The sequence below is a fragment of the Rhipicephalus microplus genome, chromosome 1, assembly GCF_043290135.1.
Source record: "Rhipicephalus microplus isolate Deutch F79 chromosome 1, USDA_Rmic, whole genome shotgun sequence".
Classification (NCBI taxonomy): Eukaryota; Metazoa; Arthropoda; class Arachnida; order Ixodida; family Ixodidae; genus Rhipicephalus; species Rhipicephalus microplus.
Window position 1 is genome coordinate 237,672,521 of NC_134700.1, and position 18,712 is coordinate 237,691,232.

General features: G+C 46.4%; 1 protein-coding gene across 7 annotated transcripts in view; it reads right to left on the bottom strand.

The window, feature by feature from the left end:
* Nucleotides 1–5,422, bottom strand: part of LOC119159495 (CREB-regulated transcription coactivator 1) — a 76,158-nt gene extending 70,736 nt beyond the window's left edge. For 4 of the 7 annotated variants that reach the window (XM_075891655.1, XM_037412268.2, XM_075891660.1 and 1 more), the window contains exons 1-2: nt 5,231–5,419; nt 494–568 (exon numbers count right to left, since the gene is read on the bottom strand). In XM_075891655.1, coding sequence (XP_075747770.1) covers nt 494–568; nt 5,231–5,341 — 186 coding nt within the window. In that variant the 5' untranslated portion in view covers nt 5,342–5,419. Of the gene's footprint in view, nt 1–493; nt 569–5,230 lie in introns of all 7 variants that reach the window. The other 3 variants (XM_075891656.1, XM_075891657.1, XM_075891654.1) reach the window with 3 other exon arrangements.
* Nucleotides 5,423–18,712: the final 13,290 nt, after the last annotated feature.

The following is an 18,712-nucleotide window of genomic DNA, read 5'->3' on the forward strand; positions in this document are numbered from 1 at the left end:
AACTTCTGTGACATTGCGCATGAATTGAAACAATATAACAGCTGCCAAGTGCCACAACCACATGTGGATAAAACCGTGGTCACTAAATGATGAAGAGAGCAATGTGGACAGCGTCACCTTATTTTGATTCTCGGTGAATGCCACTTTCGCACTTTTGTGTACCACATTTACCGCACCACATGCCCGGCAAACTTCCAAGGATCATCCAAACCAACTTGGTTGCGGCCAAATGTGGCCGAATCAATGAGAATTCGATGTCATATGCCAGGACCAGAAAACATATCTGGATTATCCAATTCTTCACATTACCGAGTGTCGAATCGACAAGTTTTTACAGTAACTTGAACAAGGCAGACCCTGAAACTGCACTCAAAGCATGGCCACAATAATTGAACACAGAACTGCCATTCAATATCAGCCCATTCAGTGTGCCACTGTGCTGAAACGACTGGAGCGTGCATGCAAACATAACTTGGGTGGCAAAACGGCTTACATTGGCAGCTTGCTGGATGTAAGAGCTGTCATACGAAGTTGCATAACCCTGCATATTTTCTTGCCCATGGTTGTTCTGAAAATTAACAATGAAAGAAAGAGAAATAAACAACTAAGCTTTGTGGGGATAAAAACACATCATAATGCTTGCAATAAAACACAAACCAGCAAACCACTATCTATTGTTAAAACACAAAAGTTGGGATACTAGAAGCGAAAGGGACAACATAATATGAAAGTGAGCTTAAATTTTGTCATCGACATGACATCTCTTCTAAGCAGGGTTAACGCTGCATATCAGCCAGCATGGCTGTGATGGCTACACATTCCACGGTTGGTGATTTCTATAGGTGGTCGCACGATTTTGATTAAACATTTTTCATTCCATGCATTTAATAACTGCATTAGTGAATTCTACGATTGCTGGGAACTTTGGAACTGCTGTAGGTGAGAGCTGCAAAGATGCCGGTGCAGCCTGCATGGCAGGGAGTGAGTGAATGGATGAGTGAGAGAGTGAGTGAACAACTTTATTCACTTCCTGAAGGTTAACGGGCTGGGTTCCCACCTCAAGACTGCCTTGCACATACCTCACCAGAATATACGACCTCTTTGCCTGTCTTTCTTTTAGCTCATAAATACAATTTTCTATCCTCAAGTAACAATTTACTGCTTGAATGATGGAAACAAGTTAAAGTGCACAGAGAATTTTCAGCTGCCCAAGGCATGCGAAAAATGTTCAATATTCAGTGCTCGGATTTTTTTGACATCAACTATCTGCCAGTTGTGCACACAGTTTAGTTTAGCCGTCAATTCAGAATTAGCCAAGAAAACATATGTACATGGGCTTTACAAATAATTCAGACAAAGTGAAACTTCATTGCAATTGGTACTAAACATTGTTTTTTCCAAGTCGCTTATGTTTTTAAAAGCATTCATAGGTGCCACAAATAGTACAAGAAATATGACTAATCATAGCCAATAAACTCAGATATCTAGAGAACATCCTCCTGCAAAGCTGTGCTACTACACGTGCAAGAGCTTCATAATGGCTGAGCAGTAACCGGAAAGCACACATTGGTTCCACTTGCAGCATAAGCACATATTCATGTAAACAAAATTCTGAAAAGGAATCGTGTCTAAACAGAGAAATCATCTCCTTAATTGTTCCACATGAAAAGAGAGTAATTATACTACCAAAAAAAAGGCACTATGCAAAAGACCAAGATAGCAGCTGCCACCAACCACAGAGTGTTTTGTATGGTCTCTGTAAAAGATTCCATATTCATTGTGCGTGCGACACTAGACTACCCGTATTGGCAGATACTCAGACCCCATGCCACAAAGTGAAGCGATTGATTTCTTCCTTGTCACCTACAGAGCCACTTTGAACTTTCTTCATCTTAAGTGATGTATTATGCACAAAAACAACCCCATGCACCTAGCAACAGAGCTTCGTGCTACTTCATGCCCAAAGATAGCGTAAGCACAAAGAGAAAGCGAAAGAACTCAAACCACTGACCTAAAACTCAAGTTTTAATTTTTTTTGTTTGTAATACACCAATTCAAGTTGGAGCTTTGCTGCATGTGCAACTAAAGAGTGCAGAGTGACCCTACTTGAAACAAGCCTGTTCATATATTAAACACTTGAAAAAAATCCCAGATGGTTTGATATTACAAGGGCTTTCCTGCTATAGTACCAAGCTAATAGTGCAAATTGTGCCAGCTTTCACAAGTAAACCACTTGAATACACACACTTTTTGAAATATTCTATCTTCAAGCAGCCGCAGAATTTTTATACATCTGACTCACAAGTGAAGTGTGTGTGTGTACATTGTTGCTTCTCTGCTTCGCAGTGTTCTTCACCTTTGACTTTTTAACACATGACAAGGAAATCCCCACTGAAGCTCTGCAACATTCCCTTTTTTTTAATTACTATTCATGAATGCGAATGCAAGTGAAGGAACAAAAAAAAACTAATTACACTTTTCTGCCTTCTGCAAAGTGCACTTTATCATGTTAGCAAGCATGTCACTATTGTATCTATTAAAAAAAAATCTCAGAACTGCAGTTTGCATTTCCATATTCTATAGCCATTATTGTAAGCTGCAGCCAGCACTAAAGGCCTTGTCATTTCAGCATGTTAGAGCCGAAATAACACAGATGTATAGAAGCCCACTCACTGATGCTGTACTTTACAGCTTATACCCTCAATCATAAGCTACCATTTATACCACATAGACATATGTAGATACCAAGTTCACACCTTAAGCAGATTTTCGGGGGACATTTGACGTTTTAATCAGACGCAGGCAACTGTTTAAGTTCAAGACATTCGCTTCAAGAAATAAATAAATAAATGTCCCAGTGCAACACAACCACACTGCAGCTACAATGTCCAAACGCTTGAAATATCAGCAGACTAATTTGAGACACCAGAAACAAGGGAGTAGGTAACTTTGACGGCACAATCATGTCATTAATTACTTAAATTCATTCATAAGCATCTATTAATATCAGAACTTTTTCATTCCAGGCTTGCAAGTGACACCATTGAACGTGCGTGTAGGCCACATTAGTCGTGCTTGCAAAGTTATCCTATGTCTATCACTGTCTCGAGTGTAGGTATCACAGAGCTGTGAAGTTACCAGATATTCTCATGTACATGTTGTGCAGTTATGCTTTTCCTTATTTTGAGGGAAGTGCAGTACTAGACGGATCACATTTATAAGCAGTGTAAAGATAGCCATAAGCAACACAAAACACAACTCCACATTCTATAGAATGTCGGTAAACAGTTTGCACGGAACAACGAAAATGGTGCCAAATACAAACAAGAAATAGTAAAAATATGACTGATTTTAGTGAGTGGTACTGCATTATGCCCTCTGAAGCTGTGTCAGTGGAAGCGGGCTGCTCATGTGCGGGAATAAACAGTTGAAGAGACAGTGTGACAAGTAAGAGCAATATCTCTGCATAAGCTGTCGGAAAATAGATGACAAGTTCATCACCATAATGAACAAAAACAAAGTGTATATGCTCTTTTTTTCTTGAAAGCTCATATGTATAATGGCAGTTCAAAATAGCGCATTCTAACGTCAATCCGGTAGTAATCGCCTTCCCACACACTGGCAAGAAATGCTAAAGGCAAGAAGGAGGCGCAAGCCACACTGCAACCACTCACAGATGGCAGCTGTTGCCCTTTCACTTCCAATACTTTATTGTGAGCAGCCTCAAAAACACCTGTGCATAACTTAGGCTGGTTCCTTTGAGTCCAATGTAACCGCCATCTTTTTTTTTTTTTTTGCTGCGCGTTATATTATCATCGGCTGTCAAACAATGTTTTTTTTTTTTTTGCTGCTCGGTACGTTAGCTCTAGCTGTCAATGTAAACACAAGTAACGTGAGGCTAACAAACAAAACGTGGAAAGGTCCACGCACGCTGCGAGACATTCAAAGACGGCTTGCTCTTGAGAATCAATCCCAGTACGAGCAGTTTTCATAGACTCAGTTGCCGCTCATATCACAGCTGCCGAGATGGACCACTCGGTGGGATCAGTGGGCCAGTGAATGCGCTAGCCCTTACAGCAGCAATCAGCGTTCCGTTTAGAGCGCGTCTCATCAGAAACAGCAGTTGCAATGCATTCAGCATCTGCGCAGCTGACAGCGCGCAACGAAGCGCCGCGAATAACCAGCGTTCACGGAATTCCCGATCACGCATCGTCTCTTGAGACTTCGTTGAATGGCGGGCCAATCGCAAACCTGCAAGACTTGCATTCGAGGTGCGATTAGACAGACTGCGGTACTCGTATTTCCGATACGGCACGAGGCACGCATACAGCGGCGTCCGCGATTGCGTTTCCTTCCAAAACAATGCGGCAAACGCGTTACGTAACTATAGCCCCCGAGTCGCGACAACGGTCGCTGCCTGCCAGCGCGAAACACGGTGTCGATTAGGTACACTACGTAGCCCAATCGAGGTAGCATGCAGGCACAGAAGGCTCACAAATTCCGTCATCTGCCAAACATTGGGTCTGGTAGCTAAAGGGGGAGCCCGCGGCGCACACGGGGATAAGACGGGTCATCGCGCGCAGCTGTTATCGCGGGCGGCTGTCAACGATACATGTTGTAGGCTCGCCCAGGACCACAGGACAGCGGTATATGGATTAACAGAGCGTTCCGTGAGGACCCGCAAGCACCACGGGAGGCGAAAAACAAAGCGCGCGTACGGCGTTTACCGAGGTCGCTTCTCCCCTTCCTCCCCGCAACGCAAGCGTTAGAAAAAGTGGTGTGCTGCTGGGGTATCTATTGATCTGTTTTTGTAAGGGGGGCCAGCCGCGCAGACACCTCGATGCGTTTCGTTTCGAATTCAGCGTACTGCCGCGTCGTTCGGAGTAATGCGAGCGGTGGTGGGTCCGTGCGGCACGTTGAAACGTCAGCGCGCGATCCAACTGGTTCGTAAGCAATACATTTCAGCGACAGCAGAGCGCCTGGGATCAGACGCGTATCATAGGAACGATCAAGTCCGGTAAACGGTTTCACACAAGCGCGCCAGGGCACTGCAGAGCGCTAGAAACGCACGGATACACCAGCTACGATTCACAGGGACGACGAGCGATGTCCGAGGCAACGGAAAACGGCCGTCCGCGATGTTTTCTTGGTAGTCGCAGTGTGAGCGTATTTGTTGTGGCGCGCCGCAAAGACGCCGCACTGCACAGCATGAATGACAACGGACACTTACTCGGGTTGCCCCCATCACTTCACGCATGATCTGCTCGAACGCCGCCGTTTCTTCAGCTTGTTTCTGATTGTGCAAAGCGATCTTTTCGCTGAATTTCCTCGGATTCGCCATGATAGAAAAGCGCCTCGCTACTACGCGATACCCTCGACCCCGTCCACAGCGACGGTAGGTAATGCGTCCATTGGCCGCACTGGTGCGCAGCGAGCGCGAAAAAAATGCAACAGCAGCAAAGAGCATGACCTACTACACTCCTGACCTGCCCAGAGAGCACCTCTTCCAGCGCCCACGTTCTAGTTCATACCTTCTGCCGCTAGGGCCGTCACCTACGAGCGGCGTGGCGCTAGGCAGCACCTGTTCGCTGACGTCACCTTCACTCTTTGTAGTCAAATTTTAACCAACAAAGCACTCGTAGTGCGAATTTATGATCCACAATTTAGAAATATCCAGAAATAATAATACTAAAAGACATTCAGAATTTTTTTTGCAATAAAATGCACGCGACAACGCATAGGCTGTCCAAAATCATGTAAATCCACGGGTTTCCACGTTTGTCAACCAGTGTGCTATAAATTCTTAAGCGCACTGAACAGCTTACTTGACCAGCAATGTATGGGAAGAAATAGTCACATATATGCCGACAGTTCACCACAGAAAGCAGGCATTCTTATACCAGCGCCTACAAAACAACCGTAAAGAAGCAGACGAACAGGTTATAGGTAGCGCCACCTACGGCGAGCGATTGAACGAGAGCGGGGACACGCGCTCCCATAGGAACCCCGCTATCTGAACAGGTCAGGAGTGTAGTAGGTCATGGCAAAGAGTGTGCGCGACGGCTGTAGCTACTAAAATTTACAGTGAGTAGGTTGACCGTTCTTCGCTTGTTTTCATCTTGCACGCCAAAATAATGTAGCGCTGCAATCGCTAAGGTCATTTGTTGCCCTTCATGAAGGCGCTAGCAGCAGATGTGCAGTTCAGCTGAGGAAGGCTGCGCACGCATTCAACTTTTGATGTTTTGATTGCCCAACAGCTGTTTCCCTTTCTCTTCTTTTGCTCATCCACTCCTTCACATTTTTTTTTTCTTTACTGTAACGGGTTTCCAAATCATGACCAATCAGAACGGGGCAACAATCGTCAGCTAGAGACTCCTTTTTTTCGTTCCAGAGACTTTGCTATTTGCCAAAAAAAAAACGAGCCGTTAGGTATACACTTTTTTTCCTTATATATATATATATATATATATATATTTATTTATTTAGTTAGTTAGTTAGTTATTTATTTAAAAATACCTTACAAACCCTTGTTGCAGGGCATTGTGTAAGGGGGGTTACAAAGGGTGAGTGTCGCGACAAAACCGTAAGGAAACATCAAACTTTGAAAGAACTCAACAAAAAATAACGCGTTATATGTCACTAAAGAGAGAATGTACAAAAAGTCATTTGAAGTTACACATCGGATATATATATATATATATATATATATAGTTCATAAAATAAATCAATTAGCTTGAATTAGAGTAAGGTGGTTATGTCAAACGGGAGAATCAAAGTATTTCGTGCGAACAGCCAACACGGCATTGAGACATGAAAAACAGGCTTCTTGTGATTATCGTGGTATAATGATATTTAATCAAATTCGACAGCGAAACTGAAACCACCACATCGACGAGTGCACTAAGCAAACGATCACAATAATTTCACCATTCAAGACGACGATTACAGCGGTGAATAGTTATTCTTTGTTCTTTAACGTATATGTGTGACATGCGTGCTATAATTGCTAGAGTAGCTCGCCTATCCACACAGCGAAGTCGGTTTACGCTACCTAACTGATTCTGGAAGTCTCCGCACTTCTGGATTTCAGTCTTGCTGCTGATACAAGATCAATTTCATGATTTCGCAATTATCGCATACGGTATGGCATGTTGTCATAAGGTAAGAACCGTATATGTATCCCATAAAGAAATGGCGCGAAAGCGCTATTTGATGAAACCTGCTACCTGATGAGCAACACAGCCCTTCAACCCTAAGGTTCATGCTTCTTCACCAGAGAGCTCGTTTATGCTTCGAAAATAGTTGGATACTCATTCACTCCGTCATTCTTTGAAAGGTGTTGCATGGCAGGAAAGAAGGGTGCCAGCAACACGCATCGACTGCTTTGCCCGATGCAGAATTCTTTCACGCCCAGCTGATTTGATTATTCTCCGTTTGATCATCTCTGTTCATGCTTCTTCACTCGTCTCTGCTTGAGCCGTATCCGTCAGCAGCCTTTTTAGGCGCGCGTGGAACAATGACCTGTAGGGCGATGTTATCGATTTGGATTTTATATGGAACATGACGGCGACGGCAAAAATCTTAAGTGTCTATGTAATTCGTATCGCAGTAAAATTAGCAGTGAGCGTCACGTGACAATCCTGAAACTTAGCCATAACCATAAATGGACCCCCGCTGCGTGATAGTCTGCCACTACTATTGATCGGCTCCCTTTGGTTGCGTCTGATGAGGGCGCTGCGAGTTCACGAAGTATAGGGAGCCTACATGAACGGCCGTTTTTAGGGTGATGTCAGCCATGACCCACTACATGCCGCCAACGCACCGCCGCCCGCCAAAACACAATGTTACCAGACAGCAACGCCGCGCTGTCGCCCCATCTTGGTGCCCGCACTGCGTCTACGCCCGGTTGCGTTTAGTTTTCAATAATACCGCGTCGAACGTTGCGGTAGCGTGTTAAACGCTGCCGGTGAAGCCTTAGAATGCCTGGATGCTGCGTACCGCTCTGCACTAACCACAACAGAAAGGGGGTGCGAATGTTCCGCTTCCCAGCGAGCCCTGGCCGACGACAACTATGGCTGGCTCAAGTAAAGCGAGACGGCTGGGAGCCCACCAGTGCGTCTCGTATTTGCTCTGTGAGTACTGCGTATTTCGTTCACTGTTTTTTCCTGTGGCACACGTATATGTGTTTCGCGGTGTTCGCGAATGAGTAGATAACCGAAGTTGTCGTTGCTGCGTCCACGCGTTGCGAGTAGGAAGCCCACAAACGGGACGCGTCCGCGCGTTCGTACGGAGACGCGCTCGCTAGTCTGAGCTGTTGCCACGCTTGCGTTCGTGTCAGCGTAACCTCAGTATTATGTCGCAAGTGTTTGTGTGTGGGCTGCGAATTTCTTCGTGCGCTCACTTTGAGAACTGGGTCGCTTACACGACCCTGAGAACCGCCGCTGTCAAAAGCCCAGGTGTTGTGTGTTGGCTGGCTCCAAAATGGCGGCGCACAGAAAACTATGCTGAATTTAGTGGAAGCTGGCAACAGCGTGCCCCGTTGCCCGCTGGTTTTGGCTGAGTTTCTTGAAGGCACTTATTAAGATGTCTCCACCCTAAAAACGGCCGTTCATGTAAGCTCCCTAACGAGGTACCGAGCACGGGTCGGGAGGGGCACAATCAGAGAAGGTCGACTTCCCAAAGCTAGCGAAGTCATGAAGTGATTTCTCCTGTGGTTTCTCTTTTGTTTTTCCTTCATGCCAGGCCCGCACTTCCTGCTGAAAACAGCCGGAAAGGACATCACTTGTATGCAACGACGCATCCGGCGCTAATCACGAGAGTATCGCAGAAAGTGATCGCTTGTCAATGCCGCCCCCGAAACTACTTGCGTTTTCTTTTCCAAGCTCTCTCCCCTTTCCTGTCAAGAGTATCACACTGTTAGCGTGCCGTTCGACGACCATTGACAATCTAAACGGTTCAACTGTCGCTGCACGGTAAGAGACACTTGCACCCTTTCGGGCATCTTCCCGCTCCATCGTCGGGCCTTTTCTTGTTTACCGCCGAGCGCCCAGTACCATCAGGTCACGAACGACGTAAGCTTTTACGCGCTATCAGCTCGGGAAATCATTCTTGTCGTTAAAGAGGTCAGTGCCTAGTTTTCAAGAAAGCAAGCGCAAAAGAACATTTAAAAAGTGTAATGAAGATAGCAAGCCTGAGACGATTATGGCTGTTGGACAGAAATACTACCATAAGTATGTCAACTGTATTTGATGTGAACATCCTCAGGATTGCCGTGGTATTCCTCCTACGAAAAGCTTAAAGAGGTCCCTGAACCATCACATTATTTTTATTTATTTGATTTGCATACACGGATACACAAGGACACAGAGAACAGATGGAGATGGATGGATGGATGGATTGATGAGGTTGTACCCTTTAGATCGGGTGGTGGCCAGCGCCACCTAGCCCTAATACTTAGCGAACCACCAACTAGATTCTACTTTTCTTTTTCCATTAAATAGTGAAGTATAGGACTGGTACTTTGCAGTAAATGGTTTAATTTTCACTCGCGCCTTGACTTTAGCCACCAATCAGATAACCTCCTTCTAGTTAATTCTACCCGCTTAAAGTCTATTTTGCCCTCCATGTCTCTAAACCCCAGTGCTTTGAAAAACTCTGCGCCATCATCCTGAACTATAGGGTGAAGCCTTTTACAGAACATTATCAAGTGTTCGGCAGTTTCCTCTTCCTCTCCGCATGCACTGCATACCGTGCCTACCCCTTCGTATTTGGCCCGATATGTCTTGGCTCGCAATACTCCTGTCCTGGCCTCAAACAGTAGAGAACTACCCTGAGTATCATTATACATTCTTTCCTTGGCAATTTCCTGCTTAAAAGTTCGATAGATCTCTAGTGCGGACTTCTTAATCATGCCCAATCTCCACATGTCAGTCTCCGTTTCCTTCAGAGGGAGCAAACTGGCAACTGCCGCCTGGAGGGGCACAACGGCTGCTCGCTCTTTCGGGAGGAAGAAAGAAACAGAGGACAGGAAGATAAGAGGGGAGAACAAGGTGAAAAGAGAGGGAAGAAATCGACTAGAAACGAGTGGCCAGGTCCGTTTGGTCCATAAAAGTAAGTAGAGCTCGGAGGGCCTGGTCGCATCGGGAAGCACAACCTCCCGGAAAGAGATAAGCGAAGTAATTCAGCGATAAGCACACCCTGCTTGGAACACCTACAGGCAAATCCTGCAGTCGTGCGTGGCGAGGAGATTCAACTAGTGGAACGGGAAGTTGTCAACTTCTCAAACGCCCTCTCTTATTTATTCACAAAAACGCCCTCATTTCTTCGGAACGGCCGCTGGCGGCTGCATGACATCATACAGCTGACTGCTGCTGTTAGCCGAAGACACTTCAGTAACGCCGTTTCGATCTGATCCGCGTCACTTGTCATGTGGTACCGCCACTGTTAAGTTTGGCCAGGAAGTTCGTCTGGGCAGACGCCATTGTGCGTAAGCCGGCCGGTCCACTGGGAAGGCTCTCAATCCCTTCAAGCCCAGTCTGACAGACGCTGTCGAAGATTTCAGCAATTATCCCGACCATGCGGCAAGCAAAGGCGAGTTCCCGTCTTTCAAATGCGGACCCTTTTGTCGTCTCTTCGAGCAGAAGCGGTGACTGATGCACTCGGCGACTCATCGGGCGACGGGGAAGCTGGCGTGACCGGCGCCAGAGCTGACAGGAGAGTGGCGCTCCTTTTAATCCCCAATCAAGTAGACGACCGGCCGGCTGCCTGTGCCCGCCAGGCATTGTCCCTGCTAGCCGGAGGATGAGACGTCGTGTCGCCACGACGCCACGACGAGGGAGGACAACAAAGACAGCATCTTTTTGGAGGAGACCGCGGCGGCCACCGCAAATCACCCCGCCAATTAGGCGAGCTGTGCGGCAGACCCTTTGATGTACGTTGTCAGGATCATGGGAACTCTCGACTAGCGGCACACACACGACGAGGAAGTGCCCTGCTGGCGCCACCTTGCAGTGCAGTGTTCACGTGGACCGTGCATGCTCGTCCCCCTCACATGTGTGTGTGATTGGTGTTCCACTCGGAGAGGAGGAGCCCAACAGGGCTTAAAACGACGCCGCAGAGTGCTGGACGTCGCTCTGAACTATGTAATGGTTCAACCACCACGCTCGTGGTTTGTGAAACCACTATCCTTTCTTTGCTGTAAATATGTGTAAATAGTGCCATAAACCATGTTTTGTTTCCGTATCCTCCAGCGACCTTCCTTCAGACCCTTAACACCACGTCCCGGAGTCGAGCTCCGTAGAGAGAAAACGTTTTATTCGAATCAATGGCAAATGTCGGGTGGAGCTCCGCAGTGTGCTAATGTTACACAGTAGCGAGACTATCACGCACCGGAACCACGCGGGAAGAGGGCGGTTGCGTTTCATGACGTCGTTGTCGCACCTCGTTTCTCCTTTGTCACTTTTGGCGGTGGTTGATTCGTGAGGCAATAAACACGGAAGAATAGATCGTTCCATGATTACTTGAAAAAGTGATTGCTGCCTCCTCCACGGCGATGACAATTAAGACCGAAATAAAAAATCTTAAGAATATTCAAGCCAATGTCAGGTATACTATAGTATTAGCACATATAGCTTTACAAAAAACTCAACACAGCACCTGACTGCTGTCCAAGCTTTCCCAAAGCTCCATTCACAACCCGTTTTCGTTCTTTCGACTGCAATTACCCGTTAAAGATCTGTATTTTTTCGTTTTGCGCTTGGCGGTTCACGTCCCCACTGGATGATGAGATATAGAAATGACAAGAGTCGGCTGTTACATGCATGGTGTCACCTTTACGAGTGTACGCGGCATTCGTGGCTATGAAAACGCAGACGTTTGGACGGCTGGTACACTCAGCAGTGCCCATCTACTCCCTCATTTTATTTCCTTACCACCTTCCATGTGGCGATGAACCATGCTTCCTATAATGGTATTCACATATTAGCGGAGCTTTTTTTTTCGCTTGCTATAGCCTAATTTCCAATTCAAATCAAGCGCCAATATATGTCGGGCACTGCACTGGTGACACTGAGTTGTTCCACATGATGACGCTAAGTGTAGGCGGGTGTAAATGGTGATGTGTTTGTGTCCGAATAGAATACGATCGACTGACTATCAAATTAAAGGGAACATATTTTCGAATAGTTTTCCGATGCTGAAAAAAAAAAAAAACGCCAGGCCTGCGCGGGAGGCACAGCGCAGTCACAGCGAAAGCTATAAGAGCGGTCTTTCGGAGCCTTTTCTAAACACTCATTGGGCAACTGCTGCAAGCCCACTTGCTTGATGCCCACTACGGCATTAATAATGAAAATATTAGGGCCGATTAGTAGGCCGACATTCACTATGCGCTATGATATTTTTCGTCATTCTTCTTAGAAGCGTGGTATCCGCTAAACTATTGCGAGAAATTTTGTGCACATTGTTCATGCAGTGGTTGACGACGATGAGGAATTATGCCTGAAGTGGGTATGCGCCACAGTTAATAGCTGAACAAAAACAAGCTTTTGTAATGGGTTGGAGCATTGGACGACTACTCGATACGCTATTTGTATCACAACTGCTTGTTCTTTCGCTGTTTTAAAACGCTTTAAAAGTCGTATTAACGCGATTGCTTTCCCGACATCAAGCCTGCCTAAGGCAAGTTTAGCAACTAGTCTAAAGAACCGGCATGGCTCAGTGGTAGAATATTGGGTTGGCAACCATGGCAGACCCGGGTTCGAGCCCCACTGTGTTATTGGTGCTTGGTTTTTTTTTCTCCTAATTTCGCGTGATGTGGTTACGGACACCGGCGGCGGCGGCGGCGGGCAACGACGCTGCGTGAGACCTGAGTTGTGACCTCATAACAGCTTTCACTATAACATCACAGCATATCCACGAGGTGAATGATGACCAGTGGGGCGATGCGGACGGACTGCCGGACGGACGGATGGACGCACGGACAGACCGACTCATGGAAGCCCGGATGGTCTGACGGATGCTTCGCCCCACTCATCATCATTCACTCCGTGGATATGCTGTTGCATCGTTTTTATTGACACGCAATGCAATGCAACTGGTTACTACTGTATACTACTATACGAGGACACGGGAGTGACGGTACATACGACCTACGGCGTAAGGAGCTTCGCCCCTAAAACCATTTTCACAGTGGTTTTGTCCGTGACAACATAAAACGATATTCACTACGCAGTATTCATAACCCTTAACATTTTTTTTTCACAAATGGGTCATTAAACGATGAAGCCGACTCTTCGCACAGACATAGTTCTTCAGAGAATACGAATTACAAAGTGGGGCTCCCCGATCAGCCTAGCCTGTCGTACTACGTGAGTTCATGTTTCATCCCGCGGGAACGAAATTTTAGTGCGCCCGCACCAATTTTGTGTTTCTCTGTATGCCATCGACACTTCGAAATATCCGCGAACTATTCGAAAAATATTCGCATTTTCGAACTGCGCCTATTCAATTCGAAATCCGTAATAAAATATTGCTATGCTAGAGTCGATAATAAATATTGTCTGTCCTTCTCTCTCTCTCTCTCTCTCTCTCTCTCCCTCTCTCTCTCTCGTGTGTGTGTGTGTGTGTGTGTGTGTGTGTGTGTGTGTGTGTGTGTGTGTGTGTGTGTGTGTGTGTGTGTGTGTGTGTGTGTGTGTGTGTGTCGCTAATGTTTCGAACGCCTCGTTCTGAAAAAAAAAGGCAGCAAGGCCCTGCAGCAACGAACGAACGAACGAACGATCGCGACGGGAAACCACTGAGGTAGATGCTGCACGCACGTCCAAACACGCTCACTTGTGACGCGGCCCTGACTACTCAATCATGAGCTTGCCGTTTTCATCAGCGGCAGAATGTTGCTCTTTTCCACGCTACACTCGCGGGGCGTAGACAGAAATGTTTTACTTGAGGGGAGGTAGGAGGGGGGTTCGTGTGTATGTGCCAAATTTTTAAAGTGTGGCGGATATGATGGGGTCCTTCCCCACACTCCCTACGTGAATGCTGCACAGGCAGAACATGTGTTCCTTCGCATTCTCTCGCTGAGGTGCTCATTCTAATCCGCACATGCAACCCGGTTGCTTCGAAGGTTTGTGTGAGATCCATTCGTAACTTGACTTCCGCTCTGCTTTTCTGACTTCAGATCGGAATAGAGTGTCTCGCTGAGCTCGGCGGGCGAGGGCCGTCTTAGCGTCCTGTAGATCAGACTTTCCGACTGCCTCGCAATCAGAGCAACCGTTGTGGGACACAAACCAAACGTTCTCAGTATCCCGATTGTGACTCAATCATTTCTTAGAATCAACCAATTGTTTCTTACAGTTACGTCACGATCCACGATGATCTAGTCATTCAAATAACCGCTATTCAACGGATATACATGTCAAGATTACAAAGGGAGGGAAAGGTCAGTCTATATGACACGTGTTTCAACAACGATGGTATTTGCCTGTATAAGATCACAGTCGGTGTACGGGTCCAGAACTCGAGCTAGCCGTCTGAAGACGAATCAATTGGTTGCCCTCGCAACACAGTCTATTATAGGAAGTGGCCTAAGCGAACGGATGAAGCCTTCGCTCGGTCCAATGATGAGCGCGGGTTACGTAAACGAGTTGAATGCCAAGCGCGCCCCACTGTCGGTAATTTGATGGAGTGCTGCCGTAAGAACTGGGTGATGCCGTTAACTCGAGGAGATTGCAAGAACGCACGCGTCGATCCAGTCGTCCCGCGTAAGCGCTGCCTGAAGCTTGAATAAATAAACTTCGGCATTCCTTTTGCCTATAGACTTGCCATGCGTTAAATATTAATGCGTGAACCAGCATAGTTCGCGTCAAAGCCGGCGAGAGTGGGGACTCTGTTAGCGTTACAAAGGCAATGAAAAGCTAGTTCTTAGGTGGGAGGTGCACGGAAGAAACCACTTCAAGAAACGTGCTTTAGATTGAACCCGACCGGCTCACTGTGGGTCATATTGCGGAATTGCCATCACTTGAAGAAAGCAGCCACTGTTTGCCGCGAGAGACTATTGACAAGGTAACTTTACATTTGCAGCCACGTTTCGAGCAAGTATACATAGCACATGCGCACTGGTTGTCGCAGCTGATGGTGATCGGCAACGGCAGAGGTGATTCTGTCGTGGTCTTCCTTTCCGCCACAAACGACGTCCCCGGCCAAACCTTGCTGTCTCTTAAAAGCCATGAGAAGTCTGGTCTATGAAGCAAGTAATGGAGGAAGGGTACGGACTATTATTAGTTGGTTTAAGTGTCGCCATAGTGCATGGACTGCAGTTAACCTTTGTGTTTTGCATCTTTAACAACTATAAAAAAACAGCGTTACGGTATAGACGCATATACGAACTAAAACAGTTGGCTTTGTGCATACGACGTTTCGTGGCCTTTAATTCACGTCGCCATATTCCCAAAATGGTGGCACCCAATGTCTTACGGAAAATAGTCCATACAAGTATAGGGTCCTCCCAGCAGTGCGGTGCTGCAGTCGGCTGCAGTGGAGTCCATGAATGAGCGCTCGCAGGGTACCCCTTCAGTAGGGGGGGGGGGGGCGAAAGTTTGTAGCAGCACCCCTCCCTTTCCTATCATATCGATGTATGGCGCGGTTGACTTTGCGCCCAGCCGCACACCCCTCACCTACCCTGCCCCCTCGTCCCCCCCCCCCCGCCCCTGGCATACGCCTGTGGGGATTGTGCATATCCTATCATTTACGCTTTCGCAATTGTCCTTCACAATGTCAACTCTAGAATAGATACGAAAGACAATCGCCAAGTTTTGTCTCTTTTCTCTCTCTGGATATATATATATATATATATATATATATATATATATATATACTTTTTTATAAACGTGAAGGAAAATTAGTATGTCCCTGTGTGAGATGCCTTTCCACCTACCAGATTCGCGCACACTACATATTTAGTCCCTATTTGGCCAGCAAGAAAAAAATGAGAGGAACAATACATTTACCAAACAATACAATCAAATGTGTCTGTGCAATTATCACAGATTACTTGAGCTTCTTCCTTCCCCTCTGCTTTCGATTAATTGTTCACGTCGTTATGGAGGGAAAAGGTAAAGCCAGCATACATGCAACTGCGTTGTATATTTTTTTAGGCAATTTATGCGACTGTTCTCGTTTAACAGCATCGGTGTAAAATGCCAATTGCTTTTTTTTTTTCACAACATGTGAAACGCGAGGCATTCACCTTGACCTCTAGCTGGCAACGATCACAATAGTTCATCTCGCTTCTTTTTTTTTTTTTGTACATTAACCGACAGTCACCAAAGGATACTGAGCGAAAGCCTGCCGCTCAATCGCTTCCCGACTGTCATTGAAGGTGCGTATCCGAGATTAACATTTCAGTCTACAGTATAGGTTGAGGGCTCAAACCGTCAGACAATGGGGCGGATGGAATGCTGAAAATTACGAGAAAGTGATCGGTGGAATAATATAAAAGGCAACATGCAACGGCAAGAAGGTCAAGATGCGTCATCATTGCGCTGGAATTCTTCGAAAAAGGAAACGGAAGCCATGATAAACAAACAGACCACATTGCTCGAGCGCCGACTGTGTCGAGAGCGCGTAATTTCTGTCTGCCATGGAGGGAAAAATGTCAGTAGCGCATAAATTACGGGTTATATATATATATATATATATATATATATATATATATATATATATATATATATATATATATATATATATATATATATATATATATATATATATATATATATATATATATATATATATATATATATATATATATATATATATATATATATATATCAGAGATAGGGCATATGTATGTATTAAATGTTGTGGTATAGCCCCGCCACGGTGGTCTGTGGCTGAGGTACTTGGCTGCAGACCCGCAGGTGGCTGCATTTTCGATGGAGGCGAAAGTGTTGTGGGCCCGTGTGCTCAGATTTGGGTGCACGTTAAAAAACACCAGGTGGTCGGAATTCCCGGAGCCCTCCACTACGGCGTCTCTCATAATCATATGGTGGTTTTGGGACGTTAAACCCCACGTATCAATCAAATCAAAGTTGGAGTACATGTCACATGTGCATGGATGTATTCGATCATTTCAGTGAAGGCACGTGTATTCGCGACTCCAACTGAGCGCTCGCCAACGGGCGGACACGCCTGGAAACGGCACCAACAGGGTGAACAGTGAAAGGAAATATGTTACCACGTTGCGCGCTGTTACCACGTTGAGAAGCGGCGACGTAATTCCTTCATTTTCAGCATGCCACACGCGCAAACCCGAAAAAGAAGAAAGCGATGTCCGAATATCGTTTCAATGTACCGCAATGAGTGGCATCGTGTTGGAAAGATGGCGACGTACTGTTCCATCCCTTCCCGCAGGATGCATTGATTGATTTGTGGGGTTTAACGTCCCAAAACTACGATTTGATTATGAGAGACGCCGTAGTGGAGGGCTCCGGAAATTTTGACCACCTGGGATTCTTTAACGTGCACCCAAATCTGAGTACACGGGCCTACAACATTTCCGCCTCCATCGGAAATGCAGCCGCCGCAGCCGGGAATCGAACCCGCGACCTTTCCCGCAGGATGCAGACGACGCGCGACGGAGAATGACGCAAACCATGACGCGCATTGGGAAGGAGGCGACAGACACTACAGCAGTTCGTACTAATCGATTCGCACGAGACGACTTAATTCTCCTCGGCGAGTACGCCATTATTTATGTACGTGTGTGCATTATTATCAATAATCGGGCTTCTCTAATCGCGGAGTATACAAATTTGCTTATACGACTGCTTCGGAAAATTTGTTGCGTTACGTGTGCGAGTATATTTTTCGCATCTTCTCGTTTTCTGCGCAAGTCGCAGCGCTACCAGAGAGAAAAAAATAGCTCTATGGTGCTACCCATTTTACACTTAAGCTGTGGTAATCCCTCCCTCCCCCCCCCCCCCGAACATTTTTTTTAATTTCGCATGTGCGTATACATACACGCACACAAACGGGCGCGCTAAGGTCGCGCGTGCGTATGTTCATGCTTATGTATGTCACGTCCGTGCATTTCGTAGTGCGCGCGCATGTATCTGCTTTGAATAACAACTGCTGCCATCACGACATGGATTGGTGAACGAAAAGAAAGGAGCACTCCTACTGCAATCGAAGTGACGATTTGCCTTATCTCAAGATACACTGACCCTGGCATAGATCCGCTTTGTAATCAAGTAAGCGGCATGCGTATTCAGCTTTTCACGGGAGAGCGGAACTCAATGAGATACGTGCACGCAATCGTCAGCACGAGTCGCAGCGTAGTTACCTGTAGCAACGCAGTGCATAAGTGCTACCACCTTTTGGAGAGGCCCACGCTACACATGGGCAGTTGCCTTCTTCAACCTTGGGCTTGCTTGACAGGTTCTCCAACTTGAAGCAAATGATGCAATTCGCCGAAGATCGAGATTTGATGTTCGCGCGCACTGCGCAATTATCTCCGCCATTTCGCTATTGAAATCCTTTTTGCCGATGAGAATGAGGCGGTTCGTAGCCAGCGCCCTTTTCCCTTCGACGAAGCAAGGCGATCCGACACCACAATAAAGAAACTTCAGCCCAGCGCCAAGCGAAAGTGCCGCGTTGACCCTGTTCAGTGTAGCCATCTTTGTTTTTTCGGCCAGTTTTGCCAGCACACGGAGCGTTTTCT